Source organism: Nomascus leucogenys, chromosome 1a (genome assembly GCF_006542625.1).
Source record: "Nomascus leucogenys isolate Asia chromosome 1a, Asia_NLE_v1, whole genome shotgun sequence".
Lineage (NCBI taxonomy): Eukaryota > Metazoa > Chordata > Mammalia > Primates > Hylobatidae > Nomascus > Nomascus leucogenys.
In genome coordinates, this window is record NC_044381.1 from 89,971,469 (window position 1) to 89,998,488 (window position 27,020).

The 27,020-nt window shown below is 47.7% G+C and overlaps 1 protein-coding gene and 1 pseudogene across 6 annotated transcripts in view; one reads left to right on the forward strand and one right to left on the reverse strand.

The window, feature by feature from the left end:
• Nucleotides 1-10,126: 10,126 nt before the first annotated feature.
• The window catches only part of DCAF4 (DDB1 and CUL4 associated factor 4), a 32,448-nt gene continuing 15,554 nt past the window's right edge, over nt 10,127-27,020 (forward strand). For 2 of the 6 annotated variants that reach the window (XM_003263663.4, XM_012504458.2), the window contains exons 1-6: nt 10,127-10,337; nt 21,346-21,445; nt 23,173-23,273; nt 23,591-23,748; nt 25,113-25,192; nt 26,364-26,466. In XM_003263663.4, the coding sequence (XP_003263711.2) occupies nt 21,354-21,445; nt 23,173-23,273; nt 23,591-23,748; nt 25,113-25,192; nt 26,364-26,466 (534 nt within the window). In that variant the 5' untranslated portion in view covers nt 10,127-10,337; nt 21,346-21,353. Of the gene's footprint in view, nt 10,338-10,552; nt 10,737-14,679; nt 14,718-21,345; nt 21,446-23,172; nt 23,274-23,590; nt 23,749-25,112; nt 25,193-26,363; nt 26,467-27,020 lie in introns of those variants that run through there. The other 4 variants (XM_003263664.4, XM_030812945.1, XM_030812966.1 and 1 more) reach the window with 4 other exon arrangements.
• LOC100584929 lies at nt 12,703-13,020 on the reverse strand (annotated as a pseudogene).

Sequence of the window (27,020 nt, forward strand, 5' to 3'; positions counted from 1 at the left end):
TGGGCATGGTGGCACACCTCTGTAGTCCCAGATACTCAGGAGGTTGAGGCATGAGAATTGCTTGAACCGGGGTGGCTTCAACGAACCGAGATCATGCCACTGCACTCCAGCCTGGGCAACAGAGAGAGACTCTGTCTCAAAAAGTAAATAAAGAAAGATATGATTCAGTTAAAAGGAGGGCATTAGGCTGGGCCCTAATCCAATTTGACTGGTGTCCTTATAAGGAAGAGGAAATGTGGGCACAGAGAAATACCAAGGATGCTCACACACACAGGCCATCTACAAGCCAAGGTGAGAGGCCTCCGAAGAAACCAAACCTGCCAACACCTTGATCTTGGACTTCTAGCTTCCCAGACTTTGAGAAAGTAAATTTCTGTTGCGTAAAGCCACCCAGTCTGTGGTGTTTTATTATGGCAGTCCTTTCAAACTAATACCGATCCATCCAGCCAAAAGCAACCTCGTCTAAAACCAGCACCAACAAATATTTTGTGATCGTCAGCCTGCCTTAAGCAGGTTCTGAGAAGTGCCTCTTTCTGTAGCAATCTCATTATCTATATAAATTCAGCCTGACACAGTGGCTCTTACCTATAATCCCAGTGCTTTGGGAGGCTGAGGCAGAAGGATCACTTGGGCCCAGGAGTTCAAAACCAGCCTAGGCAACTTATAGTGAGACCCTCATCTCCATGAAAAATAAAAAAAAATTAGCTGGGCATGGTGGCACATACCTGGAGTCTCAGCTATTCAAAAGGCTGAGGTGGGAGGATCGCCTGAGCCTGCGAGGTTGAGGCTGCAATGAACCATGATTGCACTTCACTGCACTCCAGCCTGGGTGACAGAGCATGACTTTGTCCCAAAAAAATAAAAAATTAAAATAAATAAGTAAATTCAGTATTCTCTGCCAAGCAACTAGCTGTGCACAGTCTCGGTGTGCTTGCAGGGACTGGTTTGGTCTCAGAGTTAAGGGGCCAGTGTATTTTGCCACAATATATATTCTGTGCATGTTGCACTCTGACGGACCCTATTCATTCTGAAGATCTCCCTGATGGCTCGGCCAATCCACGGCACCTACAATGCATATTTAGTGAGCATCAGAGAATACAATCACTGACAAAGAAACCAGCTCAGAGCTTAGCTTGTTCCTTAATAAGGCATTGCTCAAATTGTGACCCCCTTAGGAAGTGTGCTTTAAATTGTGCCACAATCTAACCTTAACTTATTCAAAATTTCAGAAATCTGAAAAATGACTCTGAATCATAGACCCCAACTCCTTTATCTTACCCATTCTTATTCCTCTTGGAATTTATGTCCGACTTCACAAGTCTAAAAATGATTGCTCTGGCTGCCTGCGCTGCATGATCTGCTGGGGCCTGGAAGCCCCAGCTGTGCTTTCTCTGCCTCTGACACCTCCCCTGGTAATAAACGGAGCTCTACCAGGGCTTCCCTAATGACTCCGGCAGCCATGGACAACACTGCCGCTCATTAATAGTGACGCTAGCACTATGGGGCTAGTGGGAACAAATGTTTATTTGGTTCCAGAAAATGAGCCAATCCCACCATTAGACACTGTCCACAGAGATGCGGTAAGAAGAAGCCATTTACAGAAAGACAAGCTTATTTTGCTGAAACCTCTGCTGTAAGCTGAGGTGGTTAAAGCTTCTACAACAGCAACACACCGTGGCTGAATCTTACCCTTGTCTCAAAGAGCTGCTTCCTCAGGGGAGTAGAGAAATCATACCCAGGCCTCAGAATGGGAAAACAGATGCCTGGAAAACCCCACTCTGCATTTTCCTTTACTTTCCAAGCTTTTACGGCCAAGCTGCTGGGATTCTCACTATGTCTGTGGAAGAAGGTTATCATGCATCCTTATGGGTCCCAATTCACTGTGTCCTCAAGCGCTCACTGTGGGTCAGGCATTGTTCTACATCTTTGTATAATCCCAGTACATTTAATCCTCACACTGAAGTGGGTTCCTCACTTTTCAGATGGGAAAACTGGGGCTGTCCTGGAGACACCCAGGACAGGATAAGAAGGTAATCTATTCTGTATTCAGATCCAGAGAGGTCAAGTAACATGCCCAAGGTCACGCAGTTCAACTGCAAAGGAACAGGAATTCAAACACAGGCCAAGTGCCTCCACAGCATGCAGTCTGGACCACCAGGCTGTATTTTGGGTAATGGTTAACAATAATTACAATTATACAAAGTGTCTTCCTTCCAATATGCAAAACACTTCCAAATAGGTTGTCTCATTTACCCATGGTACAACACTTTTCTAATCTGGAAGGATGAGGTCACAGTGCTTCAAATTATCTCGTTTAATGCATAACAGGGGACTACGTCCGCGAATTTGGGACAGAACAAGGAATAAATTAATTTATGAAAGCATGTGGCCCCAAGGGTGTTGACTCACCTGAGAGATGGGGGGGGCACACAATTTGGGGCTGAAGAGGTTGCCTACGTTAGCCTTCTTGGCTTACCTGATTTTGTACAGATGTGATCCCACAAAACACAACAGAAAGATTCATGCCCTCAAAGTCCCTATGCCCCTCTCCTGGGGCCAAGAACAACATTCTCATCCGATTTTCAAAAGTCTCCCGAGGCACACGCACATACCATTTCTTGATTAATTCAGTTTGGCTTCAAGTCCTTCTGTAGTTTCCTAGGGCTAAACGGAAGCCGAATTCTTCCTCATGTCCCCTAAAGGGAATCCTCCTATCAGTGTTCAACAGAAATTCAAATGCAGAAGAAACCAGGGAGGCAGTAAGATTTCGAACAATTGCATGCCTCAAGTTTTTTTTTTTTTTTCCTGTACTCATTCTGCTGGATTTTCCCCCTTCTCTCAATCTATAGCTTTCTATGTTTATAAAGCTGTTGATACCAATAAAGTCAATCACATGAAACAATGCCCATCCTTTTATGTTCTTTTATCTTGCTGAGGTCAGGAATGATGCTCATGGAAGCTCCAGCAAGGTACTCTTCCTGTGAGCCCCTCCTCATTCTCTAGTCTAGACTCTCCTTGGAAGAAGACCCCCAAATTTGCAAATGTTTAACAGAGAGGGGGAAAAAAGCTATAAAAATTATTTTAGGAATTCTCCAAATGAAAGCACCATTCTTGGCACCACCCCCTGCAATGGCTTGTCTGTGTGTCCAAGAAAAGGCTTCATTGATTTCTAAGACCGAGACCCCCTCTCTATGGCAAGGAGTGGAGGAATTAACAGCTAAGGATGAATCCTGCTGAAGGAAATACAGTTCTATACCATAAATAAGCCACAGATTGTATTACTTGGGTAATCTAGATGCCTGGGGAGGTACAGTCACTACAACATGCTCTCTCTCTCTTTTTTTTTTTTTTATTTTTGCTCTGTTGCCCAGGCTGGAGTGCAGTGGTACGATCTCAGCTCACTGCAACCTCCGCCTCCCGGGTTCAAGCGATTTTCCTGCCTCAGCCTCCCAAGTAGCCGGGACTACAGGCGCATGCCACCATGCCCACTTAATTTTTTGTATTTTTAGTAGAGATGGGGTTTCACCATGTTGGCCAGGCTGCTCTCGAACTCCTGGTCTCAAGTGATCTGCCCACTTTGGCCTCCCAAAGTGCTGGAGTCACAGGCGTGAGCCACCACACCTGGCCCCATGCTCTCTCTTTAATGCACAATTTAAGATACTTAGCCATCGGGCCAGGACAGGATGAGAAGGTACTCCATTCTGCACTCAGATCCAGAAAGATAAGCCTGGCTAAATAGTGACCTGTCTTGACTAATCAGACTGCACTTTTGAAAACCACATTGTATAAGAACACTTATTGACCTCAAAAAAACATTATTCACAATATACTGTTTAAACACCACAAAAATAGTAATTACCTTAAAGAGCCCTTTTCTGAAACAGAATCCGACTGAGATGATTCAAAAGAACTATTAACAGTTTAGGCAAGATGAAGAGAAATAAGACCACTGGGGCACCCAGGGGCTAGCAAGAGTGGGAAGCTATGACCACCAAGAGGCTCAAAGGAGCAAGGGGAGGAAATGAAATTTCTGGCGCCTGGATAAGGGGATAGAAAACATTCCCAAGCAAGGAAGGAGCAAGCAAAATCCTCATTTCTCTCTCCACCCACCCACCTATCTACTACTGGTGTCTCTCACTGGTTGAACTCAACTAGAAGGCTTGCAGCAAAGGAGTCTAGGTAATGCATTTTGTAGATATGCACAGAGCAGCCCAAAGAAGGATGAAGAGTAGATGGGGGACGGGGGAGCAAAAAGAGAATAGTCACCTGACCCAAAGTAGTACCCCAGTCACTTCTTATCACATCATCTTGTCTTGTCATTGTAATTACCATTATTTTTATTTTATTTTATTTTTCTCAATTTTTTTTTTTTTTTGAGACAGAGTTTCACTCTTGTTGCCCAGGCTGGAGTGCAATGGTGTTCCTTCCTTGCTTGGGAATCTTTTCTGGCCCCTCACTGCAACCTCCACCTCCTGAGTTCAAGCAATTCTCCTGCCTCAGCCTCCCAAGTAGCTGGGATTACAGGCATGCGCCACCATGCCCGGCTAATTTTGTATTTTTAGTAGAGACAAGGTTTCTCCATGTTGGTCAGGCTGGTCTCGAACTCCCAACCTCAGGTGATCCGCCCACCTCAGCCTTCCAAAGTGCTGGGATGACAGGCGTGAGCCACCGCGCCTGGTCTTTTTATTTTTATTTATCTGTCCCCCTCCCCACTTGAATGTAAGCTCTTTGAAAGGAAGGAATTTGTCTGTCTTATTCAAAATTGCATCCACAAATGGAATGTTGGAGCCCAGGAAGACTGGGGAAGGCTTCCTCATGCGTAAAGGGTACAGGGTTTCCAAGCACAGGTTTCCAGAGCCTGAGTGGGGAAGGAGGACATCTGTATTGGGTAGGGGGTGGGGGCAGAGAGAGGAGATGGCTACCTCAAGGGGATTAATCAAACAAGTAAATAAAAATAATGAGAACCTCACTGCTGGAGAAGGAAGCTACAAATACAGAAAGGGAGAAAACTGGAATCAGCCCTATAGTGATGGATCAGAATTGGAGATATTGGTGTAAACTCATGATTTTCAAGATAGATGAGTAGATTGATAGATGTACAAATAAATATAGATGTCACTGTAGTGTGTGGGAGTGTGTGGGTGTGTGTTTCCAACTGTAACCATGGAGAGGGCCTTGGAACAGGGATACCCTAATAGCAATAAGCACACTTAGCATTCAGGTCTTGGCTTCTAAATACCAATTTCCATGACATGGAGATTAAATTCAATTGAATTAAATTGAATGGAGCTGAAGATTAGGTGACAGTGGTGTATCAATGTCAATTTTTCAATTTTGATGGTTATGCTTTTGATACATAGAAGAATGCCTATGTCTGTAAGAAATACAAACTAAAAGTATTCCAGACTGATGACGCATCAAGTCAGTGGTTATCCTCAGGAAAAGAAAAACAAAAATTCTGTAGTTGGAAGTTTTCTATTAGTTTGTGATTGTTTTCAAAAACAATTTTCTTAAAATGCACTTACATTCCCAGCACCTAGAACAGATCTAGCATTCCAAGTCCTCAATAAATATTTTTTGAATTAATAACTGAAGGATATAAACAGTTACAACAAACACATGCTTAGAAAAAACACATACAAATATTAACAGTGGTTTTTTTGGAGGGATGGATTTATCACAGGTAATTTGGGTATTTTTTCACTTCGTGCTTTTCTGCTTCTCAAGTTTTTTTAGATTATTATGCATTATTTACTGTTATATTGGTCAGGCTGCTGACCAGCTAAGACTAATATTTTAGAGGCAAAATCTTGTCCTTGAATTTATGGGTTTCAACATTTATGTATTAAGTTATTGGGACCAGATCTTTGGAAACTGCTTGTCTACCCAAGTACACAGAATACGAATATGATCAGTTAATTATTGAGACATGTAACTTCCTGATGTTTAGAATATTCTTGCCCATTACCCAGGGCTCCCTCTTTTCCAAAATCATGATAATGGAGTCACTCATCAGCAGTTTGGTGAACATGTAATCATACAGAGAGGTGTAGAGAATTTTGTTGGGTATTTCATTAGGTTAGCAAAGGAACTAGAGGCTGGGCACGATGGTTCACGCCTGTAATTCCAGCACTTTGGGAGGCCAAGGCAGGTGGATCACCTGAGGTCAGGAGTTCAAGATCAGCCTGACTAACATGGTGAAACTCTGGCTCCACTAAAAATACAAAAATTAGCTGGGCGTGGTGGCGGGTGCCTGTAATCCCAGCTACTCGGGAGGCTGAGGCAGGAGAATTACTTGAACCAGGCAGACAGAGGTTGCAGTGAGCCGAGACGGCACCATTGCACTCCAGCCTGGGCAACGGAGAAAGACTCCATCTCAAAAAAAAAAAAGGGAAGGAACTAGGGAATTGTTCTAGATCAAGATTTTCAGTGACCGGCCAGATGCAATGGCTTACACCTGTAATCCTAGCACTTTGGGAGGCAGAGGCGGGCAGATCACCTGAGGCTGGGAGTTCAAGACCAGCTTGACCAACATGGAGAAACCCCGTCTCTACTAAAAACACAAAATTAGCCCGGCATGGTGGCGCATACCTGTAGTCCCAGCCATTTGGGAGGCTGAGGCAGGAGAATCACTTGAACTCAGGAGGCAAAGGTTGCAGAGAGCCAAGATCATCCCATTGCACTCCAGTTTGGGCAACAAGAGCAAAACTCCATCTCAAAAAAAAAAAAAAAAGATTAAGATTTTCAGTGACCAAGACACTCACTTGGATACTACTGAAAAAACACTGAGAAATTCTGATGAAAATGATCCTTTTTCTAGGCCCTGGATGGACTGTTACCCCACAATGGGCATGTTAATTTAATTACATTTCTCTTGCATTGATTTTATTTTGGATTAGTCTCCATGATGGGATTTGACAGGCATCCTAGTTCCTGTGGCAACTTACGTACAAGCCACCTCTTAAAATGGCCAACTCCTGCCGGGTGCAATGGTCCACGCCTGTAATCCCAACACTTCAGGAGGCTGAGGCAGGAGGATCACTTGAGCCCAGGAGTTTGAGACCAGTCTGGGCAATATAGCAAGACCATAGCTCTATAAGAAAAAAATTGGTTTTTTTATTTTTTATTTTTTGAGATGGAGTCTTGCTCTGTTGCCCAGGCTGGAGTGCAGTGGCACGATCTCCACTCACTGCAAGCTCCACCTCCTGGGTTCACACCATTCTCCTGCCTCAGCCTCCCAAGTAGCTGGGACTACAGGCACCCGCCACCATGCCTAGCTAATTTTGTGTATTTTTAGTAGAGACGGGGTTTCACCATGTTAGCCAGGATGGTCTCCATCTCCTGACCTCGTGATCTGCCCACCTCGGCCTCCCAAAGTGCTGGGATCACAGGCATGAGCCACTGCACCCAGCCTGTTTTTTTTTTTTTAAAGGATAACTCCTGCAGTTGATTTAAACAAATGTTGATTTGTTTAAATTAACATTTAAATGTTATATTTTGGGGGATGGGGGGATGTGGGGATGGCTAATGGGTACGAAAACATAGTTTGAAAGAATGAATAAGATCTAGTGTTTGAAGGCCGGGTGCAGTGGTTCACACCTGTAACCCCAGCACTTTGGGAGGCCAAGGCAGGCAGATCACCTGAGGTCAGGAGTTCAAGACCAGCCTGGCCAACATGGCAAAAGCCCATCTCTACTAAAAATACAAAAAATTAGCCAGGCGTGGTGGAGGACGCCTGTAATCTCAGCTATTTGGGAGGCTGAGGCAGGAGAATAGCTTGAACCTGGGAGGCAGAGGTTGCAGTGAGCCAAGATCACGCCACTGTACTCCAGCCTGGCAACAGAGTGAGATTCTGTCTCAAAACAGACAAACAAACAAACAAACAAAAAACTATTTTTTTAGTCTTTACCATGTGCCAGATATTTTCCAACCTCTTTCTATAGATTCATTCCTTTTCATTACGACATTTGCCTTGGCTTCAAATTCTGGAGATGAAATGAAAAAATAATTTTTACTTCTGAAGGTAATATACACCATCTAGATACCAAGCTACCTTCATAATTGAGGGTGTTTAACCAATGGGCGCTGTGCAGCAAGTCCTGGGTGAGGTACTCCATCATCAGAGCTTACTCCTTACAACCTTTCTCAGTAGGCGTCTTATCCTCATTCTAACCTGTGAAGAAACTGAGGTTGGAATGCCTCATGACTTGCCCAAGGCCCAGCAAGCTTCATTTGTTCACTGATTTGCATTCTTTAATCTTTTATCTGTGTGTGTTGCAGGTCCCCAAGGTATATCTCATGCCCACCTCACTGTCCCCTCCGTGGACATTCAACAGAGCCTGCTGGCCGGCTGCCAGCCACTCATTCACTCAGCAAGCCCAAGCCAACTCCTCCTGCCGCCTTCCTCCAGTGTCCCCTGGCTCTTCAGTGGAAAATCCAGCTTGACTCCTCCCCAAGAGTTAAGTCTGGCCGATTCTCTCTCTGAATCCTGCCTCCCATCTGTACCCACCTTCCATCCTGGCTACCCCCACCCTGGTTTGGCCCTCACTACCTTTCACAAGGACTGCTGCTGCAATAAGTTCCTTAGGGGTTTCCCAGCTGACTTCCACAATCTTTTCTCCCCAACCCCCTACACGGTGATTTCCCAGAAGCACAGCTCTAGTCCTGTCACTTCCCAACTCTAGAACCCTCAGAGCCTCCCATTGTCTACTTTTTTTTTTTTTCTTTTCTTGAGACAGGGTCTCTGTCGCCCAGGCTGGAGTGCAATGGCTCTATCTCGGCTCACTGCAACCCCCGCCTCCCGGGTTCAAGCAACTCTCCTGCCTCAGCCTCCCGAGTAGCTGGGATTACAGGCGCCCGCCACCACGCCTGGCTAATTTTTTGTATTTTTAGTAGAGATGGGGGTTTTGCCATGTTGGCCAGGCTGGTCTGGAACTCCTGGCCTCAAGTGATCCACCCGCCTCCACCTCCCAAAGTGCTGGGATTTCAGGCGTGAGCCACAGCACCCGGCCTGACTACTCTTTCCTTGGCAATTCCTGCGTCACCAAGCCCCAACCCACCCTGTCGAGTTTTGCTTCCAAGACTCCCCTCCCATCCAGCCGGCTTGAACCGGCCTCCAGTCACGCTGTTTGTTCAGCTAGAATTTTTCTCTGCCTTCTCTTCAAGGCCGCTCAAGCTTCATGAAGCGGTTCTTTATTCTAACTATGCCCACTTCTCTCATTTCCCTCACCACCCGGCCCCGCTCCACATCCTGCATTTATCTATAAACTCCTGAGAGCCAGGAGTTTAGCCTGAAATCCTAGCTTCCTGGTTAAGAGCTGAAATGCCTTCACACGGCGTGCAATGGATGAACCCCACCGCCAGTTTTCTAACGGGTTCAGCCGCGGGCAGGGGCCTGTGTTATGGAGCCGCATGACGCACCAGGCCTACTGCTGGACCCCAACAAGCCTGGCCTCTGTGAACCCAGCTGTCCTCACAAACTGTCTCTTCGGGCCACAGGCCCATCAGAGGCTTCCGTTTTCCTTTCAGAAGATCTCATAACCGTCAGCTGATACCTGGGACAGGCACAGCACACACAAGTCATTCTAGAAATATTGGTCTGAACAAACTCTGAGCTGGAGAGGACATGAGAATGATGGATCCGATTCCTTCTCTCAACAGAAGAAATCAAGGCACAGAGAAGGAAAGAGACTCGCCCTAGGTCCCACAGCAAGCAGCAGTACTGGAGCCAACACGGAGGCCCCCCGGTTTCACGGTCAGGGCTCGCTACGCTACACCCTGAACGCAGACCCAGGGCAGCGGCCTCGGCCGCCTGAGGCCACTGCCGAAGACATCGCCGCCAGTCGTAACATCACGTTACTTCTGTCCCTCGCCTCACAGACTCCTTCGCTCTTTCCACTACAGCGAGAGGACTTCTCCAGGGCCGTATCACCCTGCGGAGGGAGGAGGACACGGCCTCTCAGGAAAGGGTCTCCAGACAGTTCCGCTGCTCCGGGAGCAGGCCCCGGCCCCGCCCCCGCGTGCGCCTGGCCCCACCCCCAAGCGCTCCCTGACCAGCCTCCACGTGCATCCGCCCCCGACAGGCCAGGCCTGGGAGGAGCCGAAGCCCCACTCCCCGCCTTCTTCGTGAGATCTCTCCTATTGACGTCGACAGACAGAAGCCGCGTCCAGTGAGAAGGAAAGGACGGCCGCTATAGCCCTATCGGCTGCTACAACACCAAAACGTATCCACCTAACTGGCTGACGCTACACCTTGGTCTTTCCGGGTCCTTGCACGCTTCGGTCCAACTCCTGCAGAGCTGAGCCTGAGGGGAATCCGGAAGGGACACGCTGAACAGGTAAGACTGTGCTGCCTGGGGTGCCTACTGGCGTCGGTTCGAGGGCTGCCGCGTTCCCGCTGCAGAGCTCGGGGTGGGAGACAGGCGCGGCCAGGAGGGCCAGGGAAAGGGGCGGGGAGGGGCGGGGAGGAGCGAGCACGTGGAACGCCGGCGCCACCAGGCCTAGGTGGCAGCTGGGCCGGCGCGCCCCGCCCGTTCTGGGGCGCGTGGGGTCCTCCGGCCGGATCAGTGCTGCGACCGTAAACACGCAGGGAGGGCACCCCGAGTGTCGCCGCTGAGGGCGTTTCTCTAAGCGCTTCTCTGAGCCCTGCTGCTGAAGGCCCCACCCGACACCTGGCGGGGTCTGGGCTGCGGGCCTTGGGGCGGTGTCCCCCGCGAATATTCAGGTCAGCATAACAGGTAAGGCGTGGCTGAAGCTTACGAAGTGGCCGGCTCTGTGCTGCCGGCTTCACAGGCGCTAACTTTTCCCAGCGCTGTGATGTGCTTGTCAGACGCAGAAAGGGGTGCAGTTTGGTTGTCCGTGGGGGTAGCGCACAACTAGCAAGTGATGGGGCCTGGGTTTGGCCCTCGCCTCCACTCTGAGTTGTGTGTTAGCGAGAAAGCCAGCTCTTCCACGCCTCGTGGGCTCCCCGGGGGCTTCAGAAACCATGACACCTTTCACCATGGTGTTCTACAGGCATTGTCTTGTGACTCCAGCAGCGCAGCCAAAAGCAAAGAAAACTGACGGGACAGCTTCCTAGAGGAAACAATTACAAAGTCCCAAACTCTGATTTTAAATAACGATGGAAATTAAAGTTGAGGTGGTGTTCTGTGGGTAACCAGGCCTGGGGGTCCTACCAACAGAAGTGGAATCCCTGTTCCACCATTTAACTTACGCTGGGTATGGTACCTAGTCCTGTAAGCCTGTTTCCTCATTTGTAAAATAGGATTGAAAATACCAACTCAGGGTGGGCGTTAGTACAAAGCTTGCATCTGAAGTGTTTCTTAAATAAGTGTTAACAGAAAACTTTGTTGTTGTTTTTTAAGTCAGCTGTCTAAAATGTTGTTTTACAGTGAACAACTCCTAACTGCTGGGACTGTGGGCATGCACCACCACACCCAGCTAATTTTTAAATTATTTGTAAAGACGGGGCAGAGGGGTGTCTCACTGTGTTGCCCAGGCTGGTCTTGAACTCCTGGGCTCAAGTTATCCTCCCACCTCAGCCTCCCAAAGTGCTGGGATTACAGGCATGAGCCACCGCGCCCGGCCAGTCTACAGACTCTTACAAAATTCCCCTGTTGTTGGATATCTAGGATGTTTCTCACTTTAACTATTACAGCATGGTGTAGTAAACATCCTTTTTTTACATATAGTTCACATACCCTAAAATTAACTTTTTTAAAAGGGTTCAATCCAGTGGTTTTTTTTTTTTACTATTATATTGGCAAGATTGTGCAACCATCACCACTGTCTAATTCCGGAACATTCTCATCCGCCCAAGAAGCAACCCCGCGGCCCCAGGGTGCCCCAGTCTCTGAGCCCCGGTTGTTGGGCTTCAGTACAGGGCCCCTAACAATGTGCTAAACAAGATGGTGAGGCTGAGCCTGGAAACCAGAACAGCCCCGAGGTCCCCAAACTGGAGAGCCCCGTGGGGAGATGGAGCCCCTCCCCCATTCCAAGCTTTGGCCCGGTGCTAAGGCTGGACCGACCCCCTGTGCTGTCAAGCCTACCTCCCAGGGGGAGGCGAGGCCACACCCGATGTGTGCGGGCTGCCATCCCCCACACTTAGCTCCGAGGCTGGCCGGTGTTGAGGGGGGTCCAAGCACTGCGGGCGGGCGGGCGAAGCCCGGGGCTGCTGCCTACTGGGTGTAGCGCATCCCGCCCCCCACCCCGCCCAGCCTCCTCTGGGCCTGCGCCTTGGGCGTGTTGAGGCCAGGCCAGGAATGGTGCCCTTGAAGCAGGGAAGAGCCTGTAATTCCGGAAGCTGCGGGCTCCCAAACCAGACACCATTTTGGAGACCGGTGCAAAAATGTGTGCCGCTTTTGTGTGGGAAACTGCTAGACTGTGAGAGAGAGCCGACCTCCTCATGCATGAACCTTTATAGAGGGTGGTCCACATATTCTGTGCACTACATACACATACGCTGGGCACATACTGGCTCTCTGTGTTAAATCTCAGAATTGCTGCCGCGCGTGGTGGCTCACGCCTGTCATCCCAACACTGCACCAAGGCAGGAGGATTGCTGGTGGCCAGAAATTCGAGACCAGCCTGGGCGGGCGGCAACAAAGGGAGACCCCGTCTCTACAAAAATATTTTTTATTTTTATTTTATTTTATTTTTCTGTCAAGCCGTTCTTTATTTCAGGAAGAGGGCAGGGGAGGGGGCTCAGTCTTTCTTGGCAGCGGCTTTCCTCATGGCGGCCAGTACCTTGCTCAGCTCCTCCCGCTTCCTCTTGGCACGGATGTGCGTCCCCACCCTTTTCTTGATGAACTTGAGGGCCCGTTTCTCCTTGGAGACCTTCAGTGACTCCATGGCGCGCAGCTCGTACGAAGCGAAGCCACACACCTCCCGGATCATGTCCCGCACAAACTTGGTGCGTTTGCTCAGACGCCCGCGGCGGCGGCTGTGCCTTGGCTTGCTCGGGTTCTTGGTCACCTTGTGGCCCTTGTTGAGGCCCACGGCCATAGGGTAGCGCAGAGCCATGGCTGCTACTCTCCAATGGCGGCCGTGGCGGAAGGCCAAAAATATTTTTTAAATTAGCCTGGTGTGGTGGCGCGTGCCTGTAATTGCGGCTACTCCGAGGTTGAGGCAGGAGGACGGCTTGAGCCGGGGAGATGGAGGTTGCTGTGAGCGGAGATCGCGCCACTGCACTTCAGCCAAAAGGGGGGTAGAAGGGAATAAGTAAATAAATAAATAAGTAAAGTGGTATCTCACTGTGGTTTTGATTTGCATCTACCTAAGGACTAATGATGTTGGGTATCTTTTTCATGTGCCGGTTGGCTATTTGTGTAGCTTTTTTTTTTTTTTTTTTTTTTTTTTGAGACGGAGGTTTTTTTTGTTTGTTTGTTTGTTTTTGAGATGGAGTTTCGCTCTTGTTGCCCAGGCTGCAATGCAGTGGCACCATCTCGGCTCACTGCAACCTCCACCTCCCGGGTTCAAGCGATTCTTCTGGCTCAGCCTCCCAAATAACTGGGACCACAGGCGCCCGCCACCACACCAAGCTAATTTTTGTATTTGTAGTAGAGACGGGGCTTCACCATGTTGATCAGGCTGGTCTCGAACTGCTGTCCTCAAGTGATCCGCCAGTCCCAGCCTCCCAAAATGCTGGGATTACAGGCGTGAGCCACTGTGTCCGGCCCTAAATAGTGTCTTTTGATGCACAGAAGTTTTCAATTTTGATGAAGCCCAATTTATGTGTGTGTGTGTGTGTGTGTGTGTGTAGTGTGTGTGAGTTTTGGGTGTCATATTTGAGAAATCATTGCCTAATCAAGATCACGATGATTTATACCTTTGTTTCCCTCAAAGAGTTTTATAGTTTTAGATCTAGATCCATTTTGGTTCATTTTTGTCCCATATGGTATGAAGTAAGGATCCAAATTCATTCTTTTGCAGTTTGATATTCAAATGTCCCAGCAGTTGAAAAGACACTTCTTTCTTTTGTTGAATGGTCTTGGCACCTAGATGAAAACCAGTTGACCATAGATAGGCATATGGGTTTCTGGTCTCAATTCTACTCCATTGATCTATATTTCTATCCATATGCCAGTAACACAGTGTCTTGATTACTGTAGCTTTGTAAGGAATTTTGAAATTGGGAGGTGTGAGTCCTCCCAACTTTGTTCTTTTTCAAGATGATTTTGGGTATTCTGGGTCCCTTGCGTAATATGAATTTAGAATCTGCTTATCCATTGCTAAAAAAATGGCATTTGGAATTTTGATAGGGATTACATTGAATCTGTAATTTCTTTCAACAGTGTTTTATAGTTTTCTGTGTACACGCCATACATTAATTTTGTTAAATATATTCCTAAGTACTTTTTCTCTTTTTTTTTTTTTTTGTAACTGAGCCTGAGCAAGACCAGAGGAGTGCTTTATTCTTTTTGATGCCATTGTGAATGTAACTTTTCTTTAATATTCAGGCTGTTCATTGCTAGTGTATAGAAATACAACTGGTTTTTCTATACTGATCTTGTATCCTGCAACCTTGCTGAACTCAGTTATGAGGTCCAGTAGATTTTTGGTGGATTCTTTAGGATTTTCTGTATATAAGATCATGTTTTATTTCTTTGTCTTGCCTACTTGCCTGTCTAAAACTGCCACTACAATGTTGAACAGATGTATTGAGAACCAACATCTTTGTCTTGTTCCTGACCATAGAGGGAAAACTTTGTCTTTGGCCAGTAAGTATGATGTTAGGTGTGGGTATTTTGTAGATGCTCCTTATCAGGTTGAGGAAACGACCTTCTGTTTCTAGTATGTTGTTTTTTTTTAATCATGAAAGGATGTTGCATTTTGTCCATGCTTTTTCTGTGTATCAATTGAGAAAATCATGTGAGGTTTTCCCCATCTATTAGTATGATATATTGATTGATTTTCATATGTTGAGCCAACCTTATATTTCTGAGATAAATCCCGCTTGGTCATGGTATATAATCCTTTTTATATGCTCCTGGATTTCGCTTGCTAGCATTTTGTTAAGGATTTTTGTGTGTCTGTATTCATAACCCATACTGACCTATATTTTTCTTTCTTTTTTTTTTTTTTTTGAGAGACGGAGTCTTGCTCTGTTGCCCAGGCTGGAGTGCAGTGGCATGATCTTGGCTTACTGCAACCTCTGCCTCCCAGGTTCAAGCGATTCTCCTGCCTCAGCTTCCCAAGTAGCTGAGACTACTGGTGTGCACCACCATGCCTAACTAATTTTTTGTATTTTGGTAGAGATGAGGTTTCACTCTATGTTGGCCAGGCTGGTCTTGAACTCCTGACCTCGGGCGATCTGCCTGCCTTGGCCTCCCAAAGTGCTGGGCTTACGGGCGTGAGCCACTGCCCCCGGCCTTGACCTATATTTTTCTTCCTATAGGATCTTTGTCTGGTTTTGGTAACAGGGTAATACTGGCCTTATAAAATGATTCGGAAAAATGTCATAAATATCTTGGAATCATTTTGTAGGAGCAGTTCCCAGAAGGAAGGCATGTACATTTGTAAGTTACTTGATAAATATTGTCCGGTCATTTTCCAAAAAACCAAATTGTGTTTATTTGAGATTAACATTGTCTTTGCAGAATAGTAGTCTCTTAGAAATTATAATTCTTTATGCCTTGAGGTACTTAAAAGTTTCTCTGAAAGACAAAGCCAAGCCCAACCTTCTGCAACACACCTGATTTTAACATCTAGAGCAGCTCCAAAGGTGCTAGATGCAGCGTGTTACCAGCAAATTGTTTTTGAGTGCTTCCTACATAGAACAGGTTTTCTCAGCTTTAGTACTGTTTTGGGCCAGGTAACTCTTTAGTTGTTTTTGAGATGGAGTCTTGCTATGTTGCCCACACTGGTCTCAAACTCCGGATTCAAGCTATCCTCCCACCTCAGCCTCCCAAGTAGTTGGAACTGCAAGTGTGAGCCATCACACCCAGCTGAATAATTTTTTCTTTTTTCTTTTTTTTTTTTTTTTTTTTTTTAAATGTTGTTTGTTTGAGACAGGATCTTGCTATGTTGAGCAGGCTGATCTTGAACTCCTAGGTTCAAGCAATCCTCCTGCCTCGGCTTCCCGAGCAGCTGGAATTATAGGCATCAGCCACTGCACCCAGCCCTGGATAATTCTTGCTGAAGAATGTATGGAAGCTGCCCTGCGCATTGTAGGGTGGTTAGCAGCATCCCTGGCTTTTACCCACTAGGCGCTAGTAGCAGCCTACCCCTCCTTCTCCCAAGTTGTGACAAACAAAAATGTCTCCAGACATTGCCAAATGTCCCCTGGTGGGCAAAATAGTCCTTAAGAAGCACTGATCTACGAACTGTGATGCATACTAGGTTTTATATTATTACTAGATAAAATTGTCTCTAATGGCCAGGCGTGGTAATCCCAGCACTTTGGGAGGCCGAGGTGGGCAGATCACGAGGTCAGGAGTTCGAGACCAGCCTGGCCAATATGGTGAAACCCCATCTCTACTAAAAATACAAAAATTAGACAGGCATGGTGGCACATGCCTGTAGCCCCAGCTGTTCGGGAGGCTGAGACAGAAGAATTGCTTGAACCCAGGAGGCAGACGTTTCAGTGAGCCGAGATCGTGCCATTGCACTCCAGACTGGGTGACAAGAGCGAGACTCCATCTCAAAAAAAAAAAAAAAAGTCTCTAATTCTCACTGTATACCATTACCACTTTGGTGCCATTTGTCCCAGTCCATGTCACCATATCCTGTTTACTTTCAAATCTGTCTCTTTAGGCTCAATTTCTCTCTGTATTCTCAGACCCATATTTCCCATTGCCTGCATCTTGAGATTGATTTGTTCAAAATCAGACTTACTCTCCTCTCCCCAAAGTGTTCTTCCTTTATTCTTAGTCTCCCTGCTCATGACTCTACCAGTTACTCACTTAACCTTTCTCAACTCCTCTCTCCATCTCTCCCATGAAATTTGCTGCCTAAATCTAAATCCAGGCTCTGCTATCCCAAGTACCATGTCCATAATGTGTGAGTTCATCTCACCTGGCTTGCCGCTGCAGTTCTTACTGTCACCCCATGCCGCTGCCTTTCAGGTGCCCTTTCTTAGCAGCTCTAATCATGTCACTCCTCGCACACCTAGAGTCCTCATGATCATGCCCTTTCTGCCTCTGCAGGCTCATCCCCCCCATTTCTTGAACTTCGGGCTCTGGCCATACCAAACGGCCTGCAGGCCCCCCGCCCCCACTGCCTTACCTGGCATTTTGTTTTTTTTTTTTTTTTTGAGACAGAGTCTAGCTCTGTTGCCCAGGCTGGAGTGCAATGGCACTATCTTGGCTCACGGCAACCTCCACCTCCCAGGTTCAAGCGATTCTCCTGCCTCAGCCTCCCAAGTAGTGGGGATTGCAGGCACCCACCACCGTGCCTGGCTAATTTTTGTATTTTTAGTAGAGACAGGGTTTCTCCATGTTGGTCAGGCTGGTTTCGAACTCCCATCCTCAGGTGATGCACCCGCCTGGGCCTCCCAAAGTGCTGGGATTACAGGCGTGAGCCACCGTACCCGGCCTAATTTTTGTATTTTTAGTGGAGATGGGGTTTCGCCATGTTGGTCAGGCTGATCTCGAACTCCTGACCTCAGGTGATCTGCCCACCTCGGCCTGCCAAAGTGCTGGGATTACAGGCGTGAGCCACCACGCCGGGCTTGCCTGACATTTTCATTCTTCAGACTGCACTTACCTCCCTCCCCCACCTCCAGCCCAGGCACGTGGAGCAGTCACTCCTTTCTCTCCCACCACACTTGGAGAGACTTGGGTCTTCATCCTTATCCTGCGCTGCAGGGGTTGGTCTGTGCATCTGTCTCCCATATTAAATAATCAGTGCCTCAAAGCCAGGGAGCACAGCTTATTATCTCTGCCCACTCCCCAGTTCCTCACATGGAGTGGGTGCTTTGTAAATGTGTGTGGAGTAGTAAATGGAAATAACCCAGAGCAGAAAGAAGCTACCTGGGACTTAAAGTAGCCACAGGTTTTGTTTTGCTTTGCTTCAGTTCAGCAAAAATTTACTAAGCACCAACTAGGTCATGGATGCTAGGAATAGAAAAAAGAACAAAGTAGGATGTTTGCCTTATAGAATTCACCTCACATCCAGTATGAGATGGGAGTATGAACAGAGTCATGCAGAGTGATGAGTGCAAACATGGACTATAAAGCGGCCATAGAGAATGAACTGTGTTTGTATTTAGAGAAGACACACTCCCCACCCCTGAACAGGCTTCTTAAAAGTACTAGAAAGGTACTGTCTTTGTCCTAGCCTTTAAACTCTTTCCGTATTTGGAAGGCTTCTATTAGTATGTGACTTTTTAAATGATTTTTTTTTTTTTTTTTTCGAGACGGAGGTTCGCCCTTTTGCCCAGGCTAGAGTGCGATGGTGTAATCTCAGCTCACTGCAACCTCTGCCTCCTGGGTTCAAACGATTCTCCTGCCTCAGCCTCCCAGGTAACGGATTACAGGCACCAGCCACCACACCCAGTGAACTGTTGTACTTTTAGTAGAGATGGGGTTTCACCACGTTGGCCAGGCTGATCTCAAACTCCTGACCTCAGGTGATCCACCCACATCGGCCTCCCAAAGTGCTAGGATTACAGGCGTGAGCCACCACATGCAGCCTTTAAAATGATTTTTGCTTGACCTTGCTAACTATATTACTTGAAGTTGGCAGGCTCCCTTACCAGATTGCAGTGCATGTATGAGTTAGGGGTGAACACATGCTCTCCCTGGCCCAAATTGGCACTCGCCAGTGATTTTATCATCAGCTGCATCCTGCTGATTATGCAGCCCCCTATTGAGGATAATGGTGTGAGTGGGACACAGTCCTGCCTCCTGTGGGTGATCTGAAGTCTTTGACTCACCAGTTCGTGTGTTCTTTGCTGTATTCATGCATTGTTACATAATTAAACAAATTAGAATTATTTCATGTACAGAACACGCACTCTAAAGAAATTTTGACCTTTTTATACAGTTGGTAATAATAATCATCTTTATGTCAGGAGGGCTTATTTTTCCTATCAGTCTTTTTCTTTTTTGAGATGGGGTCTCACTATATTGCCCAGGCTGGTCTCTCAAACTCTGGGCTCAAGCGATCCTCCCACTTCAGCCTCCCAAAAATGCTGGGATTACAGGTATGAGCTACCGCACGCAGCCATTTTCCTACCAGTCTTAACACTGGCCACACATGCTTCCCTTCCTGTGCACAGTGCCTTTCAGCTTGTAACTTAACTATTAATAAATACAACTGTATTCTTTAGCTGGGGTATAAGGTAACTGATCCATAGGGAAACCCACACATGGTGTTCAGGAGCCATTGTTTAGGACAATGAATAAGATAAAAGTTTTGGGGCCGGGCTTAGTGGCCCATGCCTGTAATCCCAGCACTTTGGGAGGATAAGGCAGGTAGATCACTTGAGGCCAGGAGTTCTTGAGCAGCCTGGCCAACATGGTGAAACCCGTCTCTACTAAAAATACAAAAATTAGCTGGTGTGGTGGTGGGTGCCCATAGTCCCAGCTACTTGGGAGGCTGAGGCAGGAGAATCACTTGAACCCGAGAGGTGGAGGTTACAGTGAGCCGAGATGGCGCCACTGCACTCCAGCCTGGGCAACACAGCGAGACTCCATCTCAAAAAAAAAAAAAAAAAAATACACACACATTTGGGCTGCAGGGTCAGGGATATTACTTTTAGAGAAGAGAAATATAGACAGGCAAAAGAGCAGATCGGAGGTTAGAGAGAAATGAACTCACTTTTGAACCTGTTGGGTCTGTGGAAATCGGAAGCAGCTTAGGAACTTGATGCTCAGTAGCGATATTAGGGTTGGAGCTGCATCTGCATTGGTAGATGAGATGGTGTTAAGTCTGAAAGGAAAAGGATCTAGGACAGAACAATGGGAAGCACATACAGGGTGTGTGACCTAGGAGAAATGAGCAAAGGATTCATTTAGCAAGAAGAAAACCAAGAGAAAGATATTACAGAAGCCAAAGGAAGAATGTAGCCTCCTGGTGCCACATGTTGCGGGAATAAGGGCTAAAAAGAGACCACTCACTTTGGCAAGTAGGTAATCATGAGCAAGAGCATTTTAGTAGAAAGGCGAGGAGAGAGGAAGCTCGACTGCAGTGGGTTGAGGAATATTGGGAGATGAAGACATTGAATTCGTAGATGTAGACCATTCTTTCAGAATATGCCCATTTTTTTTTGGATTAGAAATGGAACACTTACAAATGAAAAACCTGGGCATGTTTTTAAAAGCTGAGATAAGGAGAAGGAGACATTAACATATGGGGAAACAGATGTCTGCAGTTCCTGGGAAGGAATGAGACCGACAGCCAGGTGGGATGGGTCTCCCTTGAAAAGGAGCAGTGATACCTGGTCCAAGATAAGGAAGAAGACAATTAGTGGCCGGGCGCGGTGGCTTACGCCTGTAATCCCAGCACTTTGGGAGGCCGAGGCAGGCGGATCATGAGGTCAGGAGATCGAGACCATCCTGGCTAACACGGTGAAACCCCGTTTCTACTAAAAATGCAAAAAAAAAAAAAAAAACATTAGCCAGGCATGGTGGCGGGCGCCTGTAGTCCCAGCTACTTGGGAGGCTGAGGCAGGAGAATGGCGTGAACCCGGGAGGTGGAGCTTGCAGTGAGCCGAGATCGCGCCACTGCACTCCAGCCTGGGCGACAGAGCAAGACTCCATCTCAAAAAAAAAAAAAAGAAGACTGTTAGTAAAGGCAGGTATTTGTGGAGCAGAAGGGAGTGAAGTTAGGGGATTCATGCCTGGCAATTTTTCTTTTTTTTTTTTTTGAGATGGTGTCTCGCTCTGTCGCCCAGGCTGGAGTGCAGTTCACAGTGAGCGCAATCTCAGCTCACTGTAAACTCCACCTTCCAGGTTCAAGCGATTCTCCTGCCTCAGCCTCCTGAGTAGCTGGGATTACAGGTGCACGTTACCACTCCCAGCTAATTTTTGTATTTTTAGTAGAAATGGAGTTTCACCATGTTGGTCAGGCTGGTCTTGAACTCCTGACCTCGTGATCCGCCTGCCTCAGCCTCCCAAAGTGCTGAGATTACAGGCATGAGCCACCGCACCTGGCCGACCTGGCAATGTTTCTGTGGGGTAGGAAGCTATGTGATTGACTAGGGGTGACAGGAAGGAAGTGGGAAGGATGTTGGGGGAGTGCTGGAGGCAGCCCTTCCTGGGTAAGGCTTGCTGTGGCAAATCTGATGATAACCCAGGGTGGGCCAGCCTTTTGCTGGTGCTGAGCATGAAGCAGCTGCCAAGAAGCAAACAGAAAAGCCCACGCCCACACAGAGATGTATGGATTTTTTTGTTTTTCTTTTAGGAACAGAAATGAATAAAAGTCGCTGGCAGAGTAGAAGAAGACATGGGAGAAGAAGCCACCAGCAGAACCCTTGGTTCAGACTCCGTGATTCTGAAGACAGGCAAGTGTGCCGCTCTGGGGAGCCACTTTTGCCCAATGTGCTTCTGGCATTGTACACATGGCATGTCACACACGCTCACGGGTGTGGAGATCACCTGGGGGCTTGTCCCAATGCAGGTTCTGATTCCGTAGGTCTGAGGGGTCTTGAGGAGAGCCTGCCTTCCTAACGTGCTCCCAGGGCTTGTCGCTGTGGTGGGTCAGCCCACCGCACTGAGTAGTGAGGAGAGAGGACCACTCTCTGTTCTTTCCTAAGTGACCACGACCTCTGGCCAGAGCATGCGCCATAAGGCTAGAGGTAGACGTTATCTGATACAACTGGAAAACCGTTTCTCCATTTTGTAGACTTTTTATGCAAATACCTTTGTGGAAACCAAATTTTATTAATTCAGCCTGAGTCTTGGACAAGGATATACACTCATGCTTCGCTTAACGAGGAGGAATGCATTCTGAGGAATATGTTGTTAGGCAATCATGTCACGCTAACATCATAGCACATACGTAACAAATCTACATGGTACAGCCAGCCACACACCTAAGCTATGTGGTGTAGCCGATTGCTCCGAGGCTGCAAACCTGTACAGCATGTGACTGTACTGAATGCTAGAGGCAGTCAGGACACAGTGGTATTTGTGTATCTCAACATAGAAAAGATACAGTAAAAATAGGGTATATAAGATTTTTTAAAAATGGTACACCTATATATGACACTTCCTGTGAAAGGAGCTTTCGGGACTGGAAGTGAGTGAGTGATGAGTGAACACAAAGGCTTAGGACATTACTGTATACTAGTGTAGACTTTAAAACCCTGTACACCAGGCTACATTATATTTATTTATTTACTTAAGAGATGAGGTCTCACTCTGTTGCTCAGGCTGGTCTCAAACTCCTGAGCTCAAGTGATCCTTCTGCCTCAGCCTCCCAAAGTGCTAGGATTACAGACGTGAACCACCACCCAGGCCAAGGCCACATTAAATGTATTTTAAAAATAAAGTTGGCTGGGCCGGGCGTGGTGGCTGACGCCTGTAATCCCAGCACTTTGGGAGGCCAAGGCAGCCGGATCACTTGAGGTCAGGAGTTGGAGACCAGTCTGGCCAACACGGCGAAACCCCATCTCTACTAAAAATATAAAAATTATCTGGGTGCGGTGGCACACACCTCTACTACATCATTGAGCCTATAATTCCCACAGAAGCTACTTGTGGATTTACACATCAAGTGTTTCAGCCACGGCTCTATCCCAGTGTTACTGAACTAATCACCTCTGTCCCCCAAACCCCAGTTTCTCTGTCTGTAAGATTGTGCAGTCAAGTAAAATGTAAACTCTTTGTGCTACTGAATCCAATAAAGAGTGAAATTCACCTAGCATTGTAACTGCTGTTGTGCTGACAAATGAGCCCAGCTGGTAAAATTCTTATTGGCAGAGATTTCTATTTTTCCTTTTAATCTGGAAAATTCCACAAGATCTCACAAAATGCTCGAGTGAGAAGATAAGAAGAGGGAATCACTGTGACATCTGTCCTCTTTTAAAGAAAGAAAAAAGAATGAAAAACCAAAACCTTGCCCTATTTTGTTTTATTTGCAAGAGGGGATCAGTGCTTCTCAAGTAATCAGAAAGGTCAGAGATCAGAGGTGAAGGCTGCAGAACTGCCCAAATGGACCCCCGCGCCCCGTCAGAATGGCTGGAACTCAAGCCCTGGGCTGCAAGTTAACACAGCTGTGTGTCAACAGGTCTGACTCCTGGGCAGCACAGCCCGCTCACGATTCTGGCCACGGTGATGACGAGTCTCCGTCGACCTCGTCTGGCACAGCTGGGACCTCCTCTGTGCCAGGTAAGGCCACTTGCGGGGTGGGACTCCTGGCCCCTGTGCACAGGGAAGGCTGAGACCCGTTCCTGGCTTGGAAGGAATTCCAGGAACAAATTGAAACACTCAGGGAAGGAGCTGGGTGCGTCAGGAATGGCGGTCATGAGGCAAACCGCCTCCCCCAGGACTGAGCATAGTCCAGGATGTTGCCTGACAAGGCAGCTCATCCTCGCTCTCAAAAAAGACAGGCAGCCACGAGGTGGGGGGACAGGCTACTGGGCGCCTAACTCAGGTGGTCAGTTCACAGTGGTTGAAATTGGTGCATTTAATTTTTTTGTCTAAAGAGCTACCTGGGTTTTACTTTGACCCTGAAAAGAAACGCTACTTCCGCTTGCTCCCTGGACATAACAACTGCAACCCCCTGACGAAAGAGAGCATCCGGCAGAAGGAGATGGAGAGCAAGAGACTGTGGCTGCTCCAGGAAGAGGACAGACAGAAAAAGGTGGGCTCCTCACCCCTTCGCCCCCTGTCCTCTCCGCTGCTGTCAGCACCTCCCCATCCACTGTTGAAAAGGATGCCAATTAGATGCCCCTGCGACACTTAGCAGAGGCACTTCAGGGGGTGTGGCCCCAGCTTTTCCCTGACAGGAAGAAGACAAGAATAAGAACAGCCAAGAGCCCCCTCTTACCATCCCCGTTTTCTTGTTTGATAAGTTTGGTTTTTTTTTTTTTTTTTGAGGCGGAGTCTCACTCTGTTGCCCAGGCTGGAGTGCAGTGGCATGATCTCAGCTCAGTGCAACCTCCACCTCCCAGGTTCAAGCGATTCTCCTGCCTCAGCCTCCTGAGTAACTGGGACTACAGGCACGTGCCACCATTTTTAGTAGAGACAGGGTTTCACCATGTTGGCCAGGTTGGTCTTAAACTCCTGACTTCAAGTGATCTGCCTGCCTCAGCCTCCCAAAGTGCTGGGATTGCAGGCGTGAGCCACCGCACCCAGCCTTCTTCAGCAGTTCTAACATTTTGTCATTCCTCCCAAGGAATCTTGGGAGGCAGTGTGATATAATTTTAGTAACTGTTTTTTATTTTTTGGGTTTTTTTTTTTTTTTGAGACAGGGTCCCACTCTGTTGCCCGGGCTGGAGTGCAGTGGCGCCATCTCAGCTCACTGCAGCCTCCGCCTCCCAGGTTCAGGTGATCCTCCCGCCTCAGCCTCCCAAGTAGCTGGGATTACAGGCGCCTGCCACCATGCCCAGCTAATTTTTGTATTTTTTTATAGAGATAGAGTTTCACCATGTTGGCCAGGCTGGTCCCAAACTCCTGGCCTCAAGTAATCCGCCCACCTTGGCCTCCCAAAGTGTGGGATTAGAGGTGTGAGCCACCATGCCCGGCCCAGCTGTCTATGTTAAATAGAAGACCAGGATGCATGGTTTGGAATACACGCCATCTTGTCTGTTTGGAATACAGACCAACAGGTCTAGATGCTAGCATATTTTGTTGTCAAGGTAGGCAATGGAATGTAAAGTTCCAGCCCTGGGTCACCACGGGTGGAATGGAGAGTGGTGCAGACCTGTCTGCAGTCCCATTGCTGCACTCACGAACCTGGTGGCTTTGTCCCCCCCGTTGTATGTGGATGGGGAGCGTGGGCAGAGTTGACGAGCAGACTTTCCTGCTCACACTTTCTTCTGCTGGGCCTTTCCTCTTGCCAAGGAAAGGAGACTTGGAAAGGACACCGTCAGATTTTTATGCATATAATTTCTGCCAATTTAGTGCCTATTTCCTTCATTACGTCCTATGGAACTAAAAACATTCTCCGTTATCCCATAACAAATAAATCTTCATTAAATTGTTCCCTTTTTTTAATAAATATAGATTGCCAGGATGGGATTTAATGCATCTTCCATGCTACGAAAAAGCCAGCTGGGTTTTCTCAACGTCACCAATTACTGCCAGTAAGACAATGCCTCTTTGTTATGTTTTCTTCATGAATGTTCTTTTCCTGTTTCTTATTTTCATGGTATAAGAATCCAGTCTGGATAGACCATGTGGCTACCCCATGAAGCACGTGCACTGTTGAGGGGCTTCAGTTCACAGCCTGCCTTCTGCTGCTTAAACGCACCCTGAGAAAGCTGTTCTTTCTAGAGTGAAGGCGGGGGACTCTTTCAGGAGGCTAGGGAGAGAGGATGGGGACGTAGGCAGAGATGGCTATTCTCTGTTACTCATAAGGCATTCTAGTAGAAGATCCTACAACTTCATTCCCATGACATTTCTGCATCCTTCTTTCCCTTCTAATGAGTTGTCACCAAAAATGGGGCATTAAGTGGGTGTGTGTGTACTAAACCTTATCAAAGTACTTATGATGGCTGATACAATTCTAACTAAAACCCTGTGAAATAGGCCTATACTTTCCCCCATTTCCTGAAGAAGAGACTGAGGCTCAGAGTGGAGTGATTTGCTCAAGGTAAAGCTAGAAGTGGGGAACTGTCTGACTCCAACACCTGAGCGCCCAGCCCTGCGTCTCCTGCCCCCACTGTACATGCGCAAGTGAAGAACCTGCATTTGAGGCAGCTTCCTGGGGCACAGCCCTCGCACCTTGGAGCAGGGCCCCTTCAGGGAAGGCCAGAAACACCGTAGGTATCAGGCAGGGCAGGCCCCTCCTGTTTTCCTCCTTCTGAGACAGAAAGTTAAAAATCTAGTTAGATGTGTTCCTCACCCTGCGAAACAAGAGGCGGCTGTATCCTGGGGCTCTTCCCGGCAGCCGTATCCTGGGGCTTTTCCCAGCAGCGGAGTGCCCTCCAGACCATTGTTTCATCTCCTGCCCTTTGTCATCTCAGGAGACGGAGCTGTACTGAGTGATGCAGACACAACTCCCTCTAACTGCCATTCTTTGACTCTGCAAATGGGCCACCCACTTCTTCATTTTCATCTTCCTGAGCGTTCTGTGGGGAAACTCAAATTCGGATAGTCTGGGATCTTGCTCAGCTCCATTGCTGAGAAGTACTGTGGAGCAGCAGGCTGACAAGGAGAGATGGGCGTCAGTGGGGCAGGGAAGGCCAGAGACCCCCTAATCTTCTTCATGGATGTCAGCTTCAGCATCCATGCCCCCACCCTCTGTTTCTGCAGTTTAGCCCACGAGCTGCGTCTCAGCTGCATGGAGAGGAAAAAGGTCCAGATTCGAAGCTTGGATCCCTCTGCCTTGGCAAGCGACCGATTTAACCTCATACTGGTGAGTGGGAGGGGGACACCTGTGGATGCCTAGGGTGTGGCTGCCACCCTCTGGACACTTTGTGGCTTAGCGTTGCCAGTCATCAAACCTGGCTCTGGAGAAGCCAACTGCAATGAAAGTAGGTGGCATCTTCTTGGTTGTACGATTTTAACCTGCTTGCTGGCTACCCGCTGGGAGATGCTGAGCTGGCAGGCAGGCTGTGCGGCGACCATCATCACCCCCACTTCAGCTCCATCGTTTGACGTCAGAGTCTGGACCCAGCCACACCTCTACTAAGAAACTTTACACAATAACGTCTCCTTGACTGTGTTGTGTATGCAATTAAAAAGGTTCACAGTGGACCTGGGGACATCTACTTCTTCCTGAACTGGGGCAGGACTTGGTGGCTAAACCTGCAGCCCAGTGTGCGTTTGGTCACTAGAAGGTAGGACTCCTTGCTTGCCGCCCCTGGCCTCAGTGGCACCTCCCATCAACACACCTCCATCACATCATTTGCAGGGGATGAAAGGCCTTCTCTGGTTTGGGTTGGACCCAAGCTGGAAGCCAAGGTCAGC